This window comes from Sceloporus occidentalis, unplaced genomic scaffold, assembly GCF_023333645.1.
Source record: "Sceloporus occidentalis isolate IW3139 unplaced genomic scaffold, rSceOcc1.0.p SCAF_20, whole genome shotgun sequence".
Lineage (NCBI taxonomy): Eukaryota > Metazoa > Chordata > Lepidosauria > Squamata > Phrynosomatidae > Sceloporus > Sceloporus occidentalis.
The window spans coordinates 4,367,570-4,392,366 of NW_028317000.1; the positions used below are offsets into that span (position 1 = coordinate 4,367,570).

Here is a 24,797-nt window from a genome sequence, read left to right on the forward strand (position 1 = left end):
ACTCGTTTGCTCATTTTCGCTTGTCAGCTCCACCAAATCTCCCTAACGGATGCCCCCCAAAATACTTAAAAGCAGAGGAAAACCATTTTCAAAGCCCGCCGTGAAAGCCAGGGACCTGACACAACAATGCTCAGGATGCTCCGACACACAAAGCACTAAATGACCCTCCATCTTGAAACGTTTGTGGGCCTCCATGGGGACCAGAAGCTTGCTCCGCTTGGCGGTCGATGTTTGCAAGCGGCTGTTTAATACGCATTGGGCTGTGGCTCGCTTTACATGCTGAATGGGCTTTGAGATGCTAAACAGGCTCTGTGTGTTTTGCTAATCTTATTTGCGTCTTTCCTAAAATAGAAACCAAACTGGACGGCTCGCAGCAGCGCCCAGGAGTCACAATCCGGAACAGGTTTGAGCTTGTTGCGTGCCATCTTTGCGACGCACGGACCTGGCGCATGCTTTTCAGAACCCAGGTGTGTGTTTTCCCTACCCTTCCTGTCGGTTCTTTCCCACCAAAGGAGCCTTGTGTAATCTCAAATTCGACCCGTTCAAAGCCTGGTCTTTTCAGAGACATTGTCTGAATCAGTAGGACAACGGTCTCATTCACGTCACTTTCTAGGACTGTCCAGGTTGACTGTCCTCAAATGGGGACACAGGACTGGGCCTTGGGAGGAAGACGACCAACTTGTACCCCACTTAGGGAGTACAGATAGCCATCCAGATTTGCAGACTCCACTGTTACGGATTCGATTAATTGCGTATTTGAGTATTGGGTTCTCTCTAGGAATCTCTAGGTCCTCCAGTACAACTCTAGCCTGACCATAGAGTCATGTCGGAGGCATTTGTAGGTCTTCTAATGTAATTGTATGGTCAACTTGCAGATGTTGGCTACAGAAGCATAGAATCGTAGAGTTGGAAGAGACCCCAAGGGCCACCCAGTCCAACCCCATTCAGCCATGCAGGAACTCTCAATCGAAATATCCCCTGTGACCGATGGCCACCCAGCCTCTTGTTTAAAGACCTCCAAAGAAGGAGACTCCACCACAGTCTCAGAGGGAATATCTTCCACCCTTGAACAGCCCTTACTGTCAGGACGTTCCTCCTAATGTTGAGCTGGAATCTCTTTTCCTGTGGCTTGCATCCATTGCTCCATTGGGTCCTATTCTCTGGAGCAGCAGAAAACAAGCTTGCTCCCTCCTCAATATGACATCCGTTCAAGTATTTAAACAGGGCTTTCAATCACCTCTTAATCTTCTCTTCTCCAGCTCCCTGAGTCCTTCCTCATAGGGCTTCATGGTTTCCAGACCCTTCACCATTTTAGTTGCTCTCCTTTGGACACATGGCTCCAGTTTCTCAAAGTCTTTTTTGAATTGTGGTGCCCAGAACTGGACACAGTATTCCAGGTGGGGCCTGACCAGAGCAGAATAGAGTGGCACTATTACTTCCCTTGATCTAGACACTATACTTCTATTGATGCAGCCTAGGATCGCATTGGCCTTCTTAGCTGCCGCATCACACTGTTGACTCATGTGGTCTACTTAGACTCCTAGCTCTGAGAAGGGCTTTCCCACCGCCTTCCTTCCTTACATATAATAAACATAAGAATAAAGATGACAGTCTGTTTCTTGCTTTTTCTCCTAATCCGGTTACATAAGAACATCCCTTTTTGGGGGCTGCTTTTGCAAAACCCTTCCTCTGCAAAAGTGCCCAGCTGCCACAGCTTCCTTCCCTTTTTCCTTCGCTCAAGATCTTCTTTCTCTGTAAGGAAAGGCAAGATGATGATGATGATGATGATGATGATGATGATGATGATGATCATCTTGTCTTTCCTTACAGAAGGAAGGAAAAAGGGAAGGAAGCTGTGGCAGCTGGGCACTTTTGCCCAGACATAAACGTCTCACAAAACTACAGATCCCAGGATTCCTTAAAAGCGGTGTCAGACTGCCCTAATTCTGCAGTGCGGACGCAACCTTACAGTCTTGTGGTGGCCAGATGTCCTCCTTGCAAAGGAGGACAAGGCAAAATGTAGGATGTGGGAGGGGAAAATGAGGACATGACCCAATAATGCATACTTCTTCTTCATGCTCAAGATGAGAGGCATTTTGGGGTTCCAGAAGGCTGGATTGGAGGGCATGTCCGGGAAAAGGAGGACATTCTCTACAGTCTGCAATGACAGGTGGCCAACACTCCAGGGCTGTTGTTGTGAGCATCATTGGCAAACCTTGGCATGAAACCAGGCCTGAGCGAGAAAGAGCAGTGGCTCATTTCTATACTTCCAGCAAAGTTGGCCTTTTGACCATCATTTGCCCCCAAATTTGGAATATCTTCCTCTTTATTGCTGGCAAAATTGGGAAGCGACCCGTTGAATCCGGGGCGGAGGTTCACTCTTTGACAATTCCTAGATCTATGGTGCCCATTTGGAGGCCACGCCCCCTCCTCCCTGCCAGCTTGGTTTCTGCTTAGCCACGCCCCTTAGCGCGCGGAGTGGCTGCTTTGTTCTGCGTGCGCGCTGGCGTCACGCGCCGGTATAAAAGCCGTCGCCGGCGACGCCTCTCCCCCTCAAAGCAGCTCCGCGTCGAGGAGTAAAGAGCTCGCGAAGCGTCTTGAGGAGGCCGCCGCCATGTTCAACAAGAAAACCATGGTGCTGTATTGCGGCGGGGCGCCCAGCATCGCGCCTAACGCGCCGACGTCGCCGGCAGCCGGAGGAGTCGTCGGAGGAAGCGGCGGAGGGACTACTACTGCCACCGCCGCCGCCGCCGCCGCTACTTCAGAGCCTGGGCGCCCGGCGCTGCCCTCCATGATGGGCGTGGCTTCTCCGTGGGGTTCCAACGGCCTTTCGGAGGGGCGGGGCTTAATCGGCGGACCCTTGGCGCTGATTGGTCACTGCGATGGGCCGCCGCGGGCGCTGATTGGCTCCGGCGCAGAGGAAGGCCGAGAGCAGCCGCCATTTTGGAGCCCGGCGCCTTCGTCGTCGTCGTCGTTGTCTCTCGAGGCAGAAGAGATCGACGGCTGCGAGGCGGACTCCGACTCGGAAGCGGTTGTAGTTCCCGAGATGGAGGCCAAGGCGGGCGAAGGAGCCGCTTCTCCTCCTCCCTCCCCGGAGCTTCCCCCGGACGAGCTCCGGAAGGTGACTCTGGCCGTCGTGGGGCGCTACCTGAGAGAAGCCGCCGACGGAAGAAGCACGAAAGGCGGCGTCGGCTTAGAGGCAGCAGCGGGGGTCAAAGGGCCCTTCTCCCTGCAGGGCTTCCTGGGCCGCTTCGGGAGCGGCGGGAGCGAGGCGGAGGCGGCCAGGGCCCTGGAGACCCTCAGGAGGGTCGGGGAGAGCATCCTCGAGAGGCACCAGGTCGCCTTCCAAGGTCAGAGGCTGCAGGGGAGGAGACAGACACACGTCCCCGGAGGGACATATTGGGCCCCGTTTCCCCGGAGGGAATCGCTGAGGGAGGACATTGGCCCATAGGGATGCATTGGGGAATACATCCCCATAGGGAACCATAGGGACACTGTTTCTGCCCATAGGGAATCATTGCAGAATGCTGGTCCATAGGGAGACATAGGGGAACACCTGCCCATAGAGAAACATCGGAGGGCACTTTGCCACCAGGAAACACTGAGGAATACTTGCCCATAGGGAAGCATTGAATACTGGCCCAGTGCTTCCCTATGGGCAAGGGCTCTGCCATGGTTCCCTACGGGCAGCAAGTGCCGCTTCCTTTAGCATGTCTCTTGTTTGCCGTTGGTGCGGAAGGAGTGGGAAACAGGCGGCTTGAAGGCAGACAGGTTCTACGTAATCCGTGCGGAGAGAGAGATTGTAGCACCTTTGACACTGGCTGAGAGAAAGAAGTTATTCCTTCGTGGCGGTTTTGCCACTTCCATGGCTATGTAGATATGTAGATATGCACAGGTTTATTCACACAACGTACTGCTTTGCTACTCTCAAAACTGTGCTCAACTATTAACCAGCCCCTTCTGATCATAGGTACTGTTTCCTTTGCATCTCATCCGCTCCATCTTCCTTGCCTTGGGAATGTTTTCCCTTATTAATTTCCTTCCTTTGTAATATGGAAGACGCTTTTGACAGCTCCCTTTACATCGTCATACCCCTTTCTCTCAACAAACTCAATCCTTATTTCCCCAAACCTTTCGGTTGACCAAAATACCCCCCCCCCCCCATTTTTCTCATTGTAAAGTCACACATCCCATTCCCTGATAAGTTCTGCCATTTCATAGTCTCTGCCCCCAATCCCTTGGTGTTTGGTTTCCCATCAAAGGACTAACCAGGCCAGGCCCTGCTTAGCTGCCAAGACCAGGCAGGGCTCTGGTGCCTCCAGGGCGTTACAGGCCTTGTGCTGCATTGTGTGTGGATGTTCATGGGGTTTTCTTAGGCGGAGAATCCCCCCCAGAGGTAGTTTGGCCAGTTCCTTCTGCCACAATCTACCCTGCAGCATGTGGGATTCATTGGTGGGCTCCCATCCAGAGAGTAACCATGCCTGGTATCAGGCCTCTGTTGCCTTGTGGGTGAGTCGCATTCAGCCTGAGGAAAGATTGTGACAGGGTTGCCTTAAGTCGGAAAGCGTTGGGAAAGAGGGGGACGGAGACATGAAACGTAAAGCCATAACTCTGAATGCTCAAGAGGGGATTCTTCCCCATCATCATGTGTGGATGTGAGAATTGGGCACTGAGAAAAAGCCAAAAGGAGTAAGAGAAACGCATTGGGGATGTGGCAATAGAGAAGACTTACAGAGGAAGAATTGGGGTTGGATTTCTGTCTGTTGGGGGAAGCCCACACTCTGGTTTCTCTCCTTCTCCCTCCCCCTTGCAAAAAACAACCAGCCACAAACATACACAAGAAAGCAAAGTATAAAACATGCCCAGGTCCTGTTTTCTCCCCTGCCAGACATTCATGGGCATTGAGCTGCTTTGGGAGGGGGATCGAGGGCCAAAATTGTGGTTTTCTGTGAATGGGGGGAGACCACCAAGAAGGGGGGAGATTGTGGGTGAGGGAAGAGGAAAGGGCGAGGGAATGAACCATCTGATGGTGGGGGACGGAAAATGGGTGTGAAAAGCCTCTAAGCTTAATGGACTCCTGGTCATGGTTTGGGGGAGAGGTAGAAAAGATGTGGGGGAGGAGATGGATGGAGAAAGGGAAGCCAAAAAGGGAGTGGAAGGGAGAAAGAGAGGTGTCCAGTTTAACCCAGGGAATGAGAGGCCACTTCAGGCAGATGGGAGTCAGGCTGCTTGGCTGCCTGTTACTGTTCCAGGGGACTGGAAGTTTTGCTGCCTAAGAGCTGTTGTCTGGCCTTTCAGGGTGTCTTTGAACATGGGAAGAGTACAGAAGATGGCAGTCTGTAGTGGTTGAAGGCAGTTCAGACATGAAAAGGGCATAGTTGTGATACCATCTGGTGGCAGAAGGATAACATAGGGGAGACCTATCTGATGGCCCTGGGTTGAATTTTCAGGGTTTGGGATCTGCCACTGAGAAGGCCCAGCCGACTTGATGGGTCTGAGAGAGAGGTCTGGGCAGGACCCATCTGGGAGGAGAGGCTCCTTCAGGTGGCCTGGGTTGAAGTGGTGTTTGTTGGTAAGGTTTAGGCATATATGCGAGGGAGGTCTTGACCTAGATCTGATTGTCTTTTAAACCATCCCTTAGCAGGAGCTGCGCAGAGGCTCAGCTGTGGTTGCCATCTCCTCTCTCTCTCACCCCCTTCGCTGCAAGGAGTCATTGTGAAAGCTCCAAACCAGCAGAAATGAAACTGAACTTTGTACTCCAGAGAGCAGAATGGGGAAAAACCTGGCCTGCAGAAAAGATCATCTGGTTATAGATTAGCCTTAGCTGTTGCTCACATCCGGCTCCGCTCAGCAGGGAAAACAGAAGTCACTATAAACAGTGATGGAAGATTAGCTAGCATTTGCTTATGGGCCATTAATTTCTACATTGGGGTGAAGAACCTGCGCTTTAGTGAGTGAAGTGGGAGCTCCTCTGAAAGCACTACAAAACAGATAACCAGAAACAGATGGCATACCAGTAGAGCTTTTTAAAGCTCCAGGGACAGAATCCTTCCAACAACAAAAAGCCAGATATCAAGGAAGAGGCACTGCAGTCCTTATTGCAAACACAGGTTTCATCTTTTGATATGGGAGAGTAGTCATTTGACTTGAAGTCATAATAGCACGGGTTGCTTTTCAGAGGGCGATGTTTATTTCCTGGATTAGACTGATCTTAAGATCCGGCTCACTCATTTAGTTCCATGGGAACATATTTCACCAGTGTGTTTACCAGTTGGCTTTCAAGTCTTACGTGTAGTTGCTTCACTTGAATAAAGAAGCTGGTTTGGTAACTCCCTGATGCAAATGCTAGCTTCCTTGTTCCTTAGTCTCAAAACTGTTTGGAGTCATTTCCTTTAAACCAGAATTTTAGCTGTCTTAAAAGACTTAAGTGGGAGTCCATAATAAAAATTCGTAGCAGTTGGGTGCAGTTGAAATGTTTCACAATTTAAAGATGTCCTGAAAATTAGTCCAAGTCAGGATGACCTCCAGACACTGATGATATTGGCAATGGTAGGAATAGGTCTGCCAAATACCAGAGAGAGCTAAAAGCAGTAGTATTGAAGGCAAAATAATATAAGAATGGTATTTTTCTCGTTCCTGGAGTGCCCACTTGACACACGTGTCCTTCTTTCTCATTCAGGGATGCTTAGGAAGATGGAAATAAAGAAAGAAGAAGACTTGAAGAGTATATCAGAAGTTGCAACCGAGGTCTTCAGAGATGGCATAATAAACTGGGGCCGCATTGTGACTCTCATCTCTTTTGGCGCCTTCGTTGCCAAGCATCTGAAGAGCATAAATCAAGAGAATGGCATCAACACTTTGATAGAAATCATCACTGATGTGCTGGTGACTGACAAACGAGAATGGCTGGTGAAGCACGATGCCTGGGTAAGTGGGCTGCCCTTTCTTCCTCTTGTAGCTCTTCTAAGGTTTGGTTTCAAAGTGTGTTTGGAAGGAGTCGTCTGGGCTAATAAACAAGTGGTTCAGCCAAAACATGGTCTGTTTTGCCAAGGCACCTTGTAAAGATGGTATGCCCTGAAAGGCAGAGTTAAATAGACTTTTAGGATGCCTTCCCATGATATTGATCTTGTGATACATCTAGCTGTTGCATGAAGAAGTACACTCTGGTAGGTTTCCCTGAAAGAACTAAAATCTCTGTATGCATAATCATTGAAAATTAAAATGGGGGGGAAACAGTTAATGCTTCAGTGCAGATCTCTCTTGTACTTTCTCAGTCTACCAACAATGTCTGTGGTCTGCTTTGTTGCTGGTCCATGCTGTGTCTTTGTGCTTTCTTAGACTTAAAATCTCCTGAACGCCACTGGCGCTATGGGCGCTCGAAAGCAATTAATGCTTCGCTTCTTTTTTTATCCAGGAAGGGTTTGTTAAATTCTTCCATGTAGAGGACATAGAAGGTGGCCTCAGGAACGTTCTGGTGGCTTTTGCGAGCATTGCTGGGATCGGAGCAAGTCTGGCGTACATGATCCGGTGAGCCAAAGAGCGTTCCCACGGAGGAACTCGCTTGGACAATCCTGTTCCTGCTGCGACTAGAAAACTGAGCTGTTCTTTGAAAGTTGATGGGAGAATAAACACCTGGAAATCCCATGGAAGAAGGTTTTGTTTGAGCTTTTCAGTTATACAAGGTAACCAACCAGGATGTCTTGCAGATGGGAGTAGATCTGTCCGATGAAGAAATGGTCGCTCTGCTTCCCCAAGAAGCAACGCGGCGAGAAACTAAAGGCGGCCCAGTGCAGGACTAACCTGTGGTTGCATTGGGTTTGGATTAAGAACAATCTCTTGGCTCAATAAACTGATGGCACTATTGACTAGTTGGCTCTGTTCAAAGCCTGTTCCCTTTTTTAAAAGTTCCACCTTCCTCTAAAAGGGGAAGGAAGCATTTTGAATTGTTAGGGCTTTTATACTTCATGTTTTATTTTGGCTCCTGCTTTCCTTAAAGTCAGTTTTTGAAAAGCTGCGTTTGTGGCTGAATTTGTACGTCTCTCTTAAGAATGAATGAATCCAGTCAGTTGGCGGTTTCCAGACCAGGCACATGCAAACAATGATGCTGCATATTTCCATGAGAGAGAATCTGGGGCAGGCTTGTAGACTTGGGGTTCTTCAACTCTGTTATTAGGCAGGTGGCTTCACGTAAGCAAGAGTTGTCAGTTGTCTTGCAGTTGGACTAGATTGCTCTTAGTCTCCACTGTACTGTTGGCTTTGTTTAGACCAAATTTTGGCAATGTGACTCGACATGGTGCTATGGTTTAGACCTGTTTGTTTACATAAACTTGTTTAATAAACCAATTTACAGGTGTTCGTTCCGCTGTGTCTCTTCTCTAAGAGGTGGAAAAATGAAACAATTTTGTCTCTGTGGCCAAATACTTGGTCAAGCTGCTCGAGGCCTGAGCACCGTCCTTTCTTTCTTTCTTTCTTTCTTTCTTTCTTTCTTTCTTTCTTTTACTTGTTGCAGGTAAATCTCCAGGGCGCCTGTGAGGAGAAACTTCAAAAGGGCTTGCTTTGCTTTGTGTTTCAATAGGGAAGTGTACAGACTGCAAAAAACTCTATCAGCTGGTAGCATTTTATGCATCAGGAGTGGAAACCATCCAGTAGTGGTGGACTTCCAATGTCCCATCGACCCCAAGCCATTATGTTCAATAGTCAGGAACAATAGATAGTACTTATTGGTAGCCTCAAGTCTATGAAAGTTCCTGCTGCCCACTTCTTTCTTTCAGTGAGCCTCAAAGGTGCTACAAGATCTCTCTACATACTGATTCTACAGACTAACATGGCTATATCGTTCAACAGCGTAGCTTAATACCTGGAGCGCCCTGGGTTCCAGACCAGGGTTCCTGACTTACACTCTGCTGTTTTTCAGCAATGATTCCCATCTTGTTTTGGCTTTCCTGTAACCTGTACAACTCGATCTGCATAGTTTGTGTAGCACAGCAGGTAGTTATGCCTAACATGTTCCATTTGTTTCAGAGGGTGTGCTCTAGCCAAGCCTAAAATTGGAATTAGTCCAGTGTAAGTTAAGACAAAGAGGAGGGAGTACGCTACCAGTATATGTCCTTCACGCAGTATGTAAAAATGGAAGAGTGTTAGGAACCAGCTCTTACACAAAGAATCAGGGCGTGTATTTTAAATATTTTGCCAGAGGTAAGTTGAAATGATCCAGCAAGTTGTGGAAGCTGTGTTTTTGAAAGCCTTGCATGGTTCTCAGGGTGCTGCCTGGCTCTATGCAAAGCTTTGCCCTGGAACTATGCAAATCGGCAGTTGTGCAAAGTTGGTGCAGCGCATATCGAAAAGTGGTTTCCTGGCAACCTCTGGGGTAGCTTCTTTCTCATAACAGGAAATCTGTTGTCTGGTGAGGAAGGGGTTGCTCCAGATAAGTGTTAAAACCCAAAACTTTTGCTTGCTTGTTTTGTTTTGAGCTTGTAAATAAAGTTCTAGGCATTTCATAGCTGGGGTGAGGAACCAAGCCCTCTACCAGAAACCTAACCTCCTTCCCTATTAGGCAGAACCATACACTTGAGGCTTACTTTCCCTGCTATTGCTATAGGCTTTAGAAGGGTTATTTTTTGCATTCAGTAGAAGTATTAAAGTCCTCCTGACATTTTGTACCTCAAGAAGTTAAGCCAAAATGTCTAGTGATCCAAACCTCTGGAATCCCAACGTTTGAGAAACACTTCTCTAGCTAACTTCCTTGGTCTAGCAGCATGAACATTATTGTTTCCAAAATCGCCCATACAGTTTTTGTTGGACGGCTCTTTTTCCAACCAGAAGTAAATTGCCTGCTTAAATTGCAGACTTCCGCCTGCAAAAGCGAGGATCCACAGTGCCTTTGAGGAGCGAATAAGGTTTTTCAACTTCCTTGAATGATGATGAAGAAGACTATTTGCTCAGGAATTACCAAGGTTATCCAAAACCCGTGTATTTTCCAGACCCTAAATTAGGTGGATCCCAGCACCTAAGCATACAAATCATCATCCCAGCCTTGACTATTCTCTAATCTGGTTTAATAGGCTTTGTTTCTGTTCCTCTTCCCAGAACCAGGCCTTGATCAATCTGAACAAACGTTTTTTTCAGCCTTGCAAGAAACAGATGGCTGTTTTGGAAGTGGGGCTGGGTGTGTTGTGGTTCACACTCCCTGGCTGTTCTTTAGGGAAGAAATAATAGCAAGGTCAAATGGGAGAGAATCACAGACACACGAGAACGAAATGAACAGAAAAAGAAGCAAACTTGAATCTCTACAGAGCTTTCTTGGGTGAGCTTTTTTCTCCTCCCAACCCTAAGAATTCAGCCTTTGCTGAAATGAAATTCTGATTCGCTTATTCCAGCGTTGGATGAATTGGTTGTGTTCGCCCAAATAAAAGGAAAACCACATTAAGTTTCCTATTTAAATGTTAAGCAATATTTGAATGAGCGAATGCTCCATTGAAGCCTAAGATCATGACACTTTTTGAGGAAGGCAGGCTGAAAAAGTCAAGAGTGAAATAAACAAGGGCTAGGAAACTTCTTTTTTGTTGTTTTGAGGAAGTTGAAAGACGCAGCTGAGTTCTGCAAACAGAACAACCCTGTCATAAATGGCTTTTCCTAGTTTAGATGGCTGGTAGAAGAAGCCTTCCTCCCAAAGGATGCAGACCTTCCCTCTTCCGAATCTCAAGGGAAGAGACCACCAAAGGAGCCGCTCCCTCTCTCAAACCCACCCACCCCTCCTCCATTTGTTTGCTAGGGATTCAGGCAGGTTTTATTGACCCTTTCCCTATGCTTATCTTATCTTAGGCAATTGCTTCCTTTTGGCTTCCTTCCTCCTGGGATCCAGCAGGGTCTTTTAATGGTGTTTTTCTCAGAGGCTTTTTAGTGCAGCTGCTTTTCACTTTCTGTTCCCAAAGCAAAAAAAAATAAAAGGCTTGTCCAAATGTTAACACCATTCCTCTTGGATGAAGTCAGCGCTCTGGCTTTTCCTGTAATAAGAGAGGCCCTGCAAAATGAAGGGAAGGGAAGCAACTGAGCAAGTCTGAAAGGGTGAAAGAGGCATCCCTGCTCAAATTCCTAAGACCTTCTCATTCTTTCTACCTGCGGGTTTATGGTTTTGCATCCAAACTCTCTTGAAATATCCCGAGTTTCCCTCCTCCCTTGGGTTCTTCTCCCCTTCATGTCACATCTAGACTGAACTTTGTTATTACTCGGGGCTTGTAGGTCAAGTGCTAAAGGTCTGTAGCAATATTATGCTAGGTAAGTATTAGGAGCTTTTTGTTTTGGTGCAAACATTGCTGTGTTTCTTGGTGGCAGCCGTCTTCGCTACTGCCGGCATAACACAGACATGGAGAAGTACATTTCATTTCAGGAAATGCTGGGTTAAAATCCTGGGGAATGGGAATGAAACGTCCTTGGTAATTTTGGGAGGTTTATTTTGCAAACTCCCAACATTACAGTCATGTAGATTTCCAAAGGGAAAAAATAAGGACAGGACCAAAACCAGGTACTTTCTGGTTCTTCCAGTCTATCTGGGTTCTGAACTGCACTCAACAGGGAAGCCGTTCCAGTGTGCCCACTATGTCCAGGTATTTTTGTATTTATTTTATTTGTATCCAACATTTCTCCTTGTAGGGAGCCAATGGTCGTGTTAACCTATACTTAAGACAGGTTAGGAAATCATTCTTCTACTTGGAAAGGCTTAGTTGCATCAGGTATGAGGATTAAAAGCTGAAAAATGAGACCCATGTTGGATCAGACCCCAGGTCTTTGTAGCTCAGGATACACACTGCATAGGAAACCAGGCAGTTGCTTCCAGAAAGCGGAAGAGCAAAGTGTGAAAGTGTATAGTTTTCATCCTAACCCCAGCGTCTAGAACTCAAAAGTACACTGCCACTGCATGAAAAGCATCCCAAGGCCAAAGAAGAGCAATCCTGGCCTAACAATACATCTGACCAAGTATCTTCTTAGCAACAGACCAATTGGGAAACCCACACGTCGTCCCTGAAGGTAACAGCCATTGTTTTTGTATTTAATAAGCATAGCTAGACCCACCCTCCATGAATTTGTCTAATCTTTTTGAAACCCACACACACATCCCCTGGCATGTTTTTAATTCTGCCTTCTAAAAGCCTACTAATAACAACCAGGGATCTACTGTTTGCATTTAGGTGGTGTCCCTTTAGTAACCTTGTGGCCTTTGTGATACTCGCAAGCAGCGAAACTGAAAGTCCAGTGTGGGTTTCTCTTCTGTGGAAAGCCCCTGGGAGACATTTCCCCCAACCTGGGGACCTTGAGAGAGGTTTTGGTCTGGAATGCCCATATCCCCTGCCTGGTTGGTCTGGTTGAGGGTGATAGGAGTTGTATTGCTTCTGGAAGATAATTGATAGGAGTTGTAGTTCCATTGCATCTGGAACAGTATCCAAACCATCCAAACCAAGACTGATATTAGCCATACTTGATGCTGCAGTCTGACTCATTTGCAAGGCTCCCTGTTAGAAGGCTGTCACGAGGCTATATTGCATACATTTTGATGGCACAAAATGTCACCTCGCCTCAAATGCCTAACTGGGTGGCCTGAAAAGAGCCTTCTTTACATCTGCAGGCAACTGGAATTGTTTCCTTGGAAGTGAATAAGGACCCCTGAGTTTGTGTGGTCGCAAGGCCTGAGCCGTCACGATGCAGGCGCAGGAAAGCCATGAATGAGGCTGTTGAGTTTCCAAAAGGCTTTCCGAACAGACAGCAGGAGACGGCATTCCTCAGCCATGAACTCACTTTTGGGTCCTGGCCAGGTCTGAAAGGAGAGCAGCTCTCCTTTAATTTAAATATACACAACGTGTGTTTTATCTTCTGAGAATAACTGGTGGCCTCAGTTGCTGTTTTAAAACAGAATCCCAACCATCATCATATTTTGTTTTTGTTTTCGGGGGCATGTGATGAATGGCTGTCTGCTGTTGCTTGCTTTTTTTTTTTTAGATGACAATGCAGTTGCTTCATTTCAAAAAGTCCAAAACAGAAGACACACACGTAGACAAAGTGCTTCCCTTCATGTGACTAACAGGGCCAGTTGGTGAAGTAATATCCAGCAGTATTTTAATGTATTTCAATATATTTCCTGTCAGTGCCCTGATGGCTGTGACCTAAGGTAGATCTCAACACAGTTTTGAAAAAGCACAACTCAGAATACAGGCAATGGTAATATTAAGACACCATTACGCAAATTGTGTTAAAAGCCTTCTGCATCAGTCCAGAAGACCTTAATTTTATTAAGCCTTGGCCTGCAGGCAAAAGTGCAAGAGGGATTGTGGCCAAGCCTAGTTTCCTTTGGAAAGAAATGTTACAATTTGGGAGTAGCCATCATGAAGGCTCTAGCTTCACCAAATGCACCTGGGAGGGTAACAGGATTGAGAGAAGGGCCTTTCTTGAAGATGTTCGAACCCAGGGAGGCTCATGGGGGGGGGGGGGGGGGGGGGGAGATAGCATCCTTCAAATAGCCTGGGTCCAAATCATAGCTGGTCATAACCAATACTTTGAATTGTTCCCGGAAGTGGACCAGCGTTAGACCACTAACCTGTGAAGCTTCTCATAACAAGGGTTTCCCCCAGAAACGGTGGTCTCCCTGGACTTGGTTCAGCTCTGTGATTTTGCTTCCACCATTTCCATATGTTTAGGATTAGGCAAGGGCCGTTACTCCTAGCACTCAGAGTCACCTTCTGTAAAAACAACTGCTAAACGATTTAGGCTCAGTAACGTCTTAGGTGCGCTATCAAACACATCTTCCAAAAACATCCACTCTTAGGGTGCTTTTGTTTCCATCCACAGCCTGACAAGCCTTCCCTGCCTTGGCATTTGAAGGCCCCCGTTAGAAAATAATCTATACTCTTCTAAAATGACCATTTCCAGGGTGTTGGAGTAGAAGGGACAACAGAATTGTTTTAATATTTGTCATTAAAGCAGAAACCACAGAAAGTTCTTTGGATCCTTAAAGGTTGTTGCTGTGTGCCTTCAAGTCGTTTCCAACGTATGGCAATCATAAGGGTTTTCTTGGTAAGATTTGTTCAGAGAGGATTTGGACGCTGAGATGATGTGACTCGCCCATGTTTCTCCAGTAAGTTTCCATGCCCTGGTTACCCGAGTCCTAGTCCAATACTCAAACCACTGCCTCTCAAAAGACTAGGTTTTGTGGGCTAGAACTCACTAAAACAGTTTAAATTTGTAACACACATTGGTCCTTGTTTAAAAATTTGACTTGTCTGAGGTCTTAGTTCTCCTGTATTAGGCTTTCCTTTAAAGCTTTTAGTTTCAGCTGCCCTATCTCTTGACTCCAAATGAGTGTCTGGTGTTTCCTTGACTTTAGTGTGAGTCAGAGGGCATCATTTTTCCCTGGGAAATGAAGAATTGGGTAGGAACGGTCTGCAAATGTCACCCTTGAGGCATTTGGGGAATGCAAGAAACAGGGTCCCATTTTGAAAAAGGGGAGATAAGAGGGTTTTTTATCAGCTGCGCACAGAAGGAGAGGGTGAAGCGAGGAGGACCGTGTGGCTTATGTTTCAAGGCTGCTGGCAGCGGCCAAGAGCGAGTTCACAGAAATGGCAACAACAATTCTCAGAAATGGAAGTACACATTTCCTCCCCGTTCGCAGCGAGGTTGAAGGGAACCTCGCAAGAGGCTGAGATGGCAAACGTTTATACCTCAATTCCTGGACTCTGTGGAGTTTTGTGTGGCTCTCGGAGCAAATGACCTTAGCTAAACCTAGCCTTTGCAAAGCAATGTTTAATCAAAGTTGTCTCACTTAGAGGTCATTGCCACACATGGCAGGAACACATTCCTTGGGTTACACTGCCCTTTGTCTGCCACTAGCTTCCCAAATGCTATTCAAAATGGTGACCCTTGGACCCAGGAAAGAACAAAGCTTTGATACCTATTCTCAGGTATATATGTTTAATAATGTTGTGCATGAAACCAAGTTTGCGTACATTGAACCATCCAAAATCCACACTTTTGGGTCGGCTGAAGAAAATGTCCCGTGGCCGACATTTGCCAACCTAGTCCTGGCTGGCTGGAGTAAAGTCAGTATGGCATGGGCATACTATTACGACATGTGCATACAACCAAAAGGTTGGCTGAAACGTATTGAAGAGCTCCTTTTGTGTGTGTGATGTAGGAACCTATCCTTTCCACCTTATTGCTGCTTCTGGCACCAAATGTTCTGGGAACGAAGTCATGGCCAGAAATATATTGACTTTGTGAAGTGAGCTGTACCTTTACTAACCAGGCCTGTCCCCCTTTAACTCCCAAATATTAGCTCTGCACCCTCCAGCAAAATTGCTCAGCTGTCGCCTTGAAGGCCAACGCCTTCTCCTCCTGCTTTCTGTTTCGTTTCTTCTTCTGCGTTCTACCATGGCTTTCCTGCATGGCTTTCCACTGCTCAATGCAAAGCAGCTGATCAACCAAGGCCTTTGTTCGTAGCCATCTGCCTTTTTGTGTTCGCAAACAAACAAAGGCTTGCATGAGCCCAGGAGCAAAAATGTCCCTTGTTTTATGGGAGGGGCAGATGGGAAGGAAAGATCCTTTTGGGCTTCGTAATGGGAAAAACAAGGGAACGGCAGGCACTTATTACTATAAGGAATACCCAAGACCCTGCAGAATGGCATTTCTTAGGTTGGACCCTTGTCTTGTGTGAGTCGAGTGCAAGGCCAGATTATCTTGGCTACTAAGCAGGGCCAGCTCTGCTTAGTCCTTGGAGGAGAGACCACAAACAAATACCAGGCGCAGTTCCCTTGGTTTCCCCATTACGAAGCCCAAAAGGATATTTCCTTTCCATCTGCCCTTCCCATAAAACGAGACATTTTTGTAGGCTGTATTTCTGAGGAACGGTCTGGAAAACCCACCTCTTGCTTAAGAAAACCCTATGAAATGCATTGGGTTGCCATAAGTCTATGGGCATCTCTGTGCGCCTTCCATTTCCCTTCTATGTTAATCCAGAAGTCTTTGGAAACATTGACAATTCCCAGTTCTTGTATTTTTCCCCTGCTCTAAAATGCAGAGGACTAAGATGCAGAAAGACAGCTACAAAGGAACTATGTAAGAGCCTCAAGCAGAAAGATATAGGCTTCAGTACCAAAGTTTGGGTCGTTCAGAATTACTCTCTTTAAGTATCTTTTTTGGCAACACCAGGACCTCCAAGAAGAGCACAAACATGTTGCACAAAAAGGGGCCCTACTTTGAAACCTCTCTGGAACCCCTTCGACACCAACATAACCCAGCCTTTCATGGGTCCAGTTTTGTCATAATTTATGGCTTGGACCTCAGGAAAGATCCTTCCAATAGGTAGGCATCTGATTTTTGAACCCATTTTACAGTGGGAAAAACTGAGCTTTCATCTCAGTCCATCCCAGGATCCCAAACGTTGCCTGCTGCATTGGGCTAAAAACGTTGCCGTATCAGGAGTGCCAGCTGCTTCGTGTTTCCCACCACTCCATCATTCTTTTTGCGTTTTGCTCCGGATTTCCTCCCTGGTTGTGTTGGTTCCCCCTTTGCCACCCATTTGTAAGAATGAGGTTAATTGGGAGTTTCAAAAGAGCAGAGCCTAGCAAAGAGGGAGGACAAAAGGGCCTATTCTGCAAACTCTCCCCAGAGCCGGCTGGAGCCAGATTGCGCTTCTTGGCAAAGGGAAGACCCAGCCAGCCTCTCAGCCCTGCCTTGCCATCTGCTCTCCTTTTGCAACGTATTTTGGGCTCTGAGCACAAACATGGCATCCGTCGGAAGCTCCCTTGCAGAAAAGTCCCTCTGAAAGATCACAGCCACCTTCGGCCAAAGAAGGAGGCCAAGGTTTCAGTGCCTTATGGAGCTCTAGCCATAGGAAGAAGGTGCAAAATGTGGGCATTGCCCCCCAAATGACATTTTCTCCCAGCCTTTGCACTTCGGCACCGAGGAATTGGGCTTTATGGCATCTGAATTAGGCATTTCTGTTGGTTTGCCAGTTTTTTTAAAACCAGACATAGTTATTATTATTATTATTAACCTTTATTTATGAAGCGCTAATAATAATAATAATAATAATAATAATAATAATAATAATAATAACTATGTCTGGTTTTAAAAAAGCTGGCAAACCAACAGACATGCCTAATTCAGATCCCATAAAGCCCAATTCCTCGGTGCCGAAGTGCAAGAAGTGCATTATTGCATTAAAGCCTACAGTTGCTGCCAACGTGGGTTTAAAACACGTTGCAGAAATTATCCAGTTTGAGATTGCTTTAACGGCTTTGGCTCAGTGCTTAGAGCCTTCCGACTGAGAAGGCTAAAGGTCTCACAAAATGAGAGTTCCCAGAATTCCCTAGCATCGAACCAGGGCAGTTAAAGCGGTCTCAAACTGGATTATTTCTGCAGTGTCTGTTTGGACCGTAGTTGCCATCGAACCATAGAGGTGGAAGAGACTCCAAGGGCCATCCAACCCAGCATGAATTCTCCCTGGAAGCCAAGGTGATGAAGGAGTTTATTGCACTGGGGCTGATTTTCGGCATTGAAGAGAGATTAAAGCGCATTTAAAGCATCCCACAAACAAAGCGAAAATGGCGAGTAATTGCACAAATGATTATCACACGCAATTGCGCAAATGAAGCGATGTCGGAAATGCATTGTCGCTGAAATCATGAAAGTAAAAAGATGCGCGTAACGCTTCTTTGTGACCACTTTAATGTCGGGTTTTGTGTGACGCTGTGTGACATCGTTCCCCAGGATATTCACGGGATAAACTCCTGATCGCCTTTGTGTGATAAACTCCAAAGCTGAGGCTGTCATACTTTGGCCACATCATGAGAAGGCATGAATCATTGGAAAAGACAGTAATGCTAGGAAAGATGGAGGAGAAGAAGACCACACGGCCGATGCTTAGACCTGATCAGAGAGGTCATGGGACTGAATTTGCAGGACCTGAGCAGAGCAATGGAGGACAGGAGATTTTGGAGAGGTCCCAGAAAGAAAACTGTGGACGTTTTTAAAGCCACTGAAAAAAGTAGGAGTAAGTCGGAGGATGAATTGGGACTCCATCTGCCAAATTTGGATCACTGGACGATGTGCAAAGATGGCACACATAGTGCTGTAATAGTTAGGATGGTGCACATAATATATTGTCTTTCTCCATGCCTCCAGCCTTTCCCAGCCTAGCATCCTCCAGATTGATTGGACTGCAGCTCCCATCATCCTTGACAAATGAACATGTTGGATGGGAACGATGATGGGTTGGATAGGAATGTATTGGTCAAACATTTTGTTTCAGGGTAATTCCAGCTATAATAAGCCCCTGCGTCTCAATTTTTGCACACTGTCTCTTCCCTGGAAAGAATGAATACTAGAAAAACAAGTGAAGGGGGATGCCCCTCCATGAATGCGAAACCCTTCTTGGTTTTTCTCTCTGTGGCGAGTTGGATCTCCCTTCTGCTCCCCAAAGGCCAGATGTCGAGGCTCACGGTTTTGCAAATTGCCATTCTCAGTTTTTGCAAAGAGGTTTCTCGTGCAGCAGAAGCCGGAAGGAAGCGCGATGAATTGATATTTGACACAAAGAGATCAGCTCTTTTTTGGGTCCTCTCTTTTGCTGTAGTTGCTTTTACCTCTGCGCCTAAGCCTGCTTGTTCAGAGCTAGCTAAACTCCACTGTGCTAATAATTTTAATGTTAACAGCCTTAAGTCTTCAGTCTGATTCGTAGTGGCAACCGGGGTCACCAGGCATCCTCCTTGTCCAGGGCATGTCCTACATTTCGAGGACATTCAGAGATATAGATAGAGCAAGGCAGTGAAAAATGGCTTCTTCCCTGGATCGCTTGCCTTCCCCTTTGGTTTGCATCCTGAAACCCCAATTGCTCAAACTTAACTTTTGCATTACCGCAATGCTATAAATTGTAGGACTGAAGGGATGCTCACTTCGGAAGGCCAAATTCTTATTTATTTGGGGGGGGGAATCCCCCTATTTTGCCTCCTTTCCCCATAACTATACCCCTCTTTTTGCAGCCCTGTCATGTCCATCCTTGTCCTGAGCTGCAAAGCAGAATGTCAGCATGTTTATGCAAGTTCTTAGTATTTTGTTTCTTGCAAGAATGTGGTTTTCTGCAGAAAAACCCCAAAGGGGAAAAAAAAGCACGCAAGCTGATTTCCCCGAAATGTTTGCTATGACTGTCACGGTTGCTAGGCAGAACTAGCTGCGACATATGAGTTGCAACCAAACAAACTGGGGGGAAATAGCGTGTGTTTGTGTGTGTAGATAAATATATGTATGAACGATGCATTTCAAAGATACAACAGGGGACACAACCAATATGAGAGTGTGGTCAAGATGGCAAAAGGTACAAGCGAGGAAGCTAGGAAACGATGCAGCAGTTTGCTTTTGCCTGATGTTTGCAGCCGTTGAAGCAAGCTGAGAAAATGGGATGGTAAAGGATTGGGATTGTCAAATTGGGACGGTTCGAGGGATACATTTAAGTCAGAAATGACGTAAAGAAACACAGCACATACCTTCTTCTGTAGGATATTAAATGCAAAATTATATATTTAAGCTTTTTAAAACTGAACACAGTCCCCCAATGCTTCTTTCCAATGCCAGGGTTCATAAGACAGATAATGCTGTGAACATATTCAGAGTGCCTTTTCCGCACCCTAACAACAGCCTTCCTGCCTCTTCCTAGGATTTGGAAGAAGATGCAAAGCAGCATACCATGAACTGGTTGAGCCCTGATGCTTTTAATGTTTTAAAAGATGAAGAACTTAAGCAAAAGAGTCGGGGTGTGCCTATCGATGTTTATGTGCGGTAAGTCGTTGCATCATTTGCATTACAAATAACTTTTTAGCAAGGAAATGTTGTTTCAGTGTTGGGCAACACTGTCGACTGACAGCCTGGAAAACAAAAATCTTTGGCCTTTGCAGCTAGTCCTCAAGGGCAATCCCAAACCAAGGGACCTCCGTTGGTCAAGCCTTGAGACTACCAAGCGATTCAAAGACATGCAACGACAGCAGTAAATGAGATCCCCTGGCCAAAGTCTGCTTGCTTTGCACATTCACGGTGGGCTTTTGCCCTTTTCGGTGCGAGAGGAGGAAACATCTCCTTGCAGGGGAAGGATTTAAAGTGTGGAAACATCCAGCCAGTTTAGTCCGGTGTCAGATTAGGGCAGGAAACGTGAACAAGGAAGGCCTTCATTGGGGGCAAAGAGGGGAGGCTGGTGAGCACAAAGGGTCTTCTGTCCATGGTGGCACGGCACCCTTTGCAAAGAAACACTGCGGGGTTTGAGACGACTGAGAAACACTGCCAGCTTCTCCGGGGCAAAATGGTGCAAGGGACTGCCTGGCACAATTCCTCTCCATGCATCCACTGGCACAGATGCTCAAAAGAGATGCTCAGAAGGAAAGGATGGCCTGTTTTCTGCAGGTTCGGAAACGTGGGACGGATTCCAGTTGAGAACTTATATCTTTGTAAATTAATTCAAAGATATATAGCTGTGTCCGTCTGTTGAATCAGTCTGTAGAGAGATCTTGTAGCACCTCTGAGACTCACTGAAAGAAAGAAGTTGGCATCATGGGCTTTTCTTGACTTAAGTCTACTTCCTCAGATGCATTTAGTGGAGTAGATACCAGGGACGGACATATATATGCCATGGGTATGTGAGGATGTCAATTCAAATTCAAAATCCTTTGTGTATGAAACTTGTATGGACTGGACTTGTTTTTTCATGAAACAGGACTTGCTTCTTCGTTTCCGTACACAAAGGGTTTTGAATTCAAATTGACATTCTCACACACTAATGGCATATATGTGTCTGTCCCTGGTTTCACTTCACCAAATGCATCTGAGGAAGTAGACTTAAGTCTACGAAAGCTCACGCTGCCAACTCCTTTCTTTCAGTTAGTCTCCAGGGTGCTACAAGATACCTCTTGATACTGATTTATTGAACTCCAAATGCTCAATTGCAATGTCCTAAACACACGTGTGTCTGTATGTGAGGGTGAAACATAGAGAATGGGAACCTTGAAGAAACAACTCACGCATACTGCCACCTGATTATGCCTGGCATCTGAGAAATGTGAGCATGCCACTTAACATGCCAGCCACCTGATCATACCAGACCAACCAGTACAACCGCATTCTGGGCAGCCACTGGCCTCAGAAAGGCGGTTGATTTTGGAGTGACAAAGGCAAGGGGTTCAATGTTTGCAAAACAGCTGCAAAACTTTGAATCAGGTTTGAAGGGGATTTATATTTGGGGTCCGTCGTACACAAAGCTGCTGGCTGTTCAGTGGGTCTCTGCAGATTTAACAAGTGTGGCAATCTGAAGGCAATTGGGTTCATCTCCAAAACTCTTTCAGTCACGTTCTCTGGCTGAGGCTGCTTATTATTATAATAATATGCATCTGAGGAAGTAGGCTTAAGTCTAGGAAGGTTCATGCTGACAACTTCTTTCTTTCAGTTAGACTCAAAGGTGCTTCAGGATCTCTTTACATACTTTGCCATCTAGTATAGTAACGTCCAAAATCCACAAAACAGCAATACTTTTAACCAGCCAACCAAAATGCACAAAAACACATGTGCATTTTGGTTGCCTGTTCTGTGGATTTGGGGTGTTATTGTACTTTGCTCTATGGCCAACATGGCTCCCCTGGAATATATTTGCCGTCTTGAACACACTGCAATATTGCTTGGCCATGCATGTCTTTGCTTTTCACTTGTGAAATGTTGGAGGGTATGCACCCCTTTGGAAACTTGGACCTAAACCAGGTAGGGCTCTATAGGTCATCACCAGCAATTGTGCTAAAAAACAGAGCAACAACCAGTGCAACCAGTTGCAACAAAGGGATGTATGTGTTCCCTGACCACGAGTCATCTTGGGTGCTATGGAGGAAGCAGAGATGCAGAAGGTAAATGTAAGACTGAGAAAGTAACATGCCAAGCCAAGCACATGGTCAGGCAGGTGCTATTCCAGCTGACCATGGGCAATGTGTGATGTATACACACTTTCACGTCTCTTGCCAGGTGAAGCCTGCAGGTGAGTGAGAGCCGCACCCTATTGTTCTTTATGTGTGTCTTTGAAGATCCCATACTCTGCAACATATCAGAGATGAAAAATAGGCTATGTGCAGCCACTCAACATCGCAGTGTGGTCAGGATGGCAGATATAATATTAATGGGGAAGAGCATGCATACTAGACAAGGCTGCAGCATTTTGCTTTTGCCTGAGTCTCCTGGAAAGGGCAAGATTTCACTCCCTCGTCTCTCCTTTCAAGTTAAGAGATTGCAAACTCCTTTTGCACTTTGAATTCAATTTGCAGCAGTGGAAGGAAGTGGGAGCTGGAGAGAGAAACCAGGACATTTTAAAAGCAGTTGGAAAAATGGGAAGCAGGGAAGTAATGGGAACTATCCATGCCAAATCCGGACAGTTGCAGCGTCTGAGATCTGTGTTGATTTTCTGCAGTATAAATGCACCTCTGTGTTGGCAGTAGTTTCCAATTTTGTTTCAAAGTGCATGGTTTGTTTGGGGTTTTTCTGTAGGGTATGAACCACATGGCATTTTTATAATGGGCATAGTCTACAGGGTGGAGAGGAAAAACAATTCTTAATGGCTCCAATCTTGTTGGCGGAGGTTCATTATAGCAGGTTGTATTGCCTTTTTACCAAGCTGGGGCTCGACCCAAAGCAGGTGAATAACGAAAATCGAAAGTCGCGCTCAGCAGAGTTGTTGGTTTTCTCACACACCTGAGTAAACCCAGCCCTTCCTTGGGCACACAGAAAATCTTCCTGATGCCATATCTGGACTCAACAGAGGAACCAAACCTAGCTAAGAAAACTGACTTATTTTCCAGACCTCCATGCTCAGAGGCAGTATACCTTACAGCCAAACTGGAGGAAGGCACTAGACTTCCCAGAGCAAAAGCTGGCTCATCCTTTCCAGGAGGATCTAGTAGCACCTTTGAGACTTGACTGAAAGAAAGAAGTTGGCAGCATGACTTCTAAGTCTACAAAAGCTCCTGCTGCCGACTTCTTTCTTTTATTGAGTCTCAAAGGTGCTACTAGATCTTTCTACGTACTGATTCTATAGACTAACATGGCTATATCTTTGAATACTTTCCAGAAGGGGTATTATTGGGCTGGAAGGATCCCACAAACAGATAAAACTGGCATAAAGGTACATAATTTGGGGGGGAAGCAGAAGAGCTCCATTTTCTTCTTTAATTTTTCTAATAAAACACTAAATTTCAAGTCCTTATGTTGGGACGAGACGATTTTCTAGTCCCCTTCCATTTCAGCTAAACCGTCTCAACTATATTAATTCATTTACAGATATATCTGCAGTCAATGCAGTGAATGTGTTCCTGAGCATGACTTCTTTAATGGAAGATTTGGGAACAGAGGCCGAAAGAACATGGAACGAAGAGGGGTAAGTTCCTACACCACACACTCACATAAAGAAGAGCAGGTCAATATGGGTGCAGAAATGATGCAGTTTGACACCGTTTTAACTGCCATGTCTCCATCCTACAGAATCCTGGGATTTGTAGTTTTGGTGACACTCTTGCGCAGAGAAGGCTCAAGACCTGGTCAAACTACAAACTCCAGGTTTTGTGCCCTAGCCTTTCATCTGTGAACAGTCGGAGGGGATTAAATTGTTAGTTCTTCTGGAGGAATTATCTACACTGAAGTTTGGGGGCTCATTCACACTTAACATTAAACGCACAGAGAGATTTGAATCTGTGAATTGATTCCCATGATCTTTAGGCCAGCGAATCTCTCCGTGGCATTTAAACCTAGCTGCCGTTCACATTCACCACTGTTCCAGGTCAAAACGGAGGTGCCGGCATTGCTGGAATGGTGGCGGTGCGATCCAAATCAATCTGATAGCTTACTCACACTATTGGAGCTTTGGATCATTACGGTTCTCTAAAAAAGAACTGCAGAAATATACAGAAATGCTCAAAATGTACTACTTTAAAAGAAAATTATGTTAAAATGTTTTACAGATGCTACGTGACACCAATCCAACTAGCTAAAATTAAAAGATCTAGAAGCAACAAATGTTGGAAATGTAAAAAAAAAACCGGTTCTTTTTACCACATGTGGTGGCAATGTAGAACAATACAAAAGTTTTGGAAGAGCATTCATAAACATATGGTAAAGTATATGCAAAAATACATACCGTACACTCCCGAATTACTCCTTTTAAACATAATTGATACTAGTGATCTTAAATTGAATCATGAGGAAATTAGCAAACTAATATATATGATTACAGCTGCCCGTCTGGTATACGCAAGATATTGGAAGAAGCCCAAAGGCCCTTTAATAAGCGAATGGAATAATAAAATATATGAATTTGCACTTATGGATAAGCTCTCCATGATAATGAATGGTAAAACAATACAGCAATACCAAAAGAAATGGAATTTTTTTTTGTTAAACGATTAAAATAATTTAGAGATTGGAAAGATAATAATGGATACATGGTATAGAGAAGTATAACTCTTAAAAATTTGTGCAATCTTATAGGATTTATTATGTAATCTTATAGGATCAAGGACATTTAATGTACAGATATGATCCATTTAATTGATAAATAATGTTTGTTGGTATCTTTGTTAACTATATGTAAATAAAAATAATTATAAAAAAAATAAAATAAAAAAGAACTGCTAAGGGCTCTGGTGCCAAATGCACCATTTAAGTGGGTTTTCGCTCACCCCTTCCTCTGCAAACTGCACCAATTGCAGTTGGGGTGAGTGTGAATGTAACGGAAATAAGCGTGAATG

General features: G+C 45.6%; 2 protein-coding genes across 8 annotated transcripts in view; both read left to right on the forward strand.

Annotated features, from left to right (window-relative positions):
* The first annotated feature begins 2,549 nt into the window (after positions 1-2,549).
* On the forward strand, positions 2,550-8,353 carry LOC149301811 (uncharacterized). Its single transcript, XM_089482833.1, has 3 exons — positions 2,550-3,350; positions 6,680-6,927; positions 7,415-8,353. Exons 1-3 carry the CDS (start codon positions 2,615-2,617, stop codon positions 7,529-7,531), a joined length of 1,101 nt encoding a protein of 366 aa, XP_089338959.1. The 5' UTR covers positions 2,550-2,614; the 3' UTR covers positions 7,532-8,353.
* A 9,531-nt stretch (positions 8,354-17,884) lies between these two features.
* The window catches only part of LOC149301812 (uncharacterized), a 59,478-nt gene continuing 52,565 nt past the window's right edge, over positions 17,885-24,797 (forward strand). For all 7 annotated transcript variants that reach the window (XR_016272144.1, XR_016272147.1, XR_016272146.1 and 4 more), the window contains exons 1-3: positions 17,885-18,031; positions 19,694-19,815; positions 23,335-23,431. Coding sequence is in view for 1 of the 7 variants with exons in the window: in XM_089483372.1 (XP_089339498.1) it covers positions 19,724-19,815; positions 23,335-23,431 (189 nt within the window). In the remaining 6 variants the exon portion in view is untranslated. The remainder of the gene's footprint in view (positions 18,032-19,693; positions 19,816-23,334; positions 23,432-24,797) is intronic.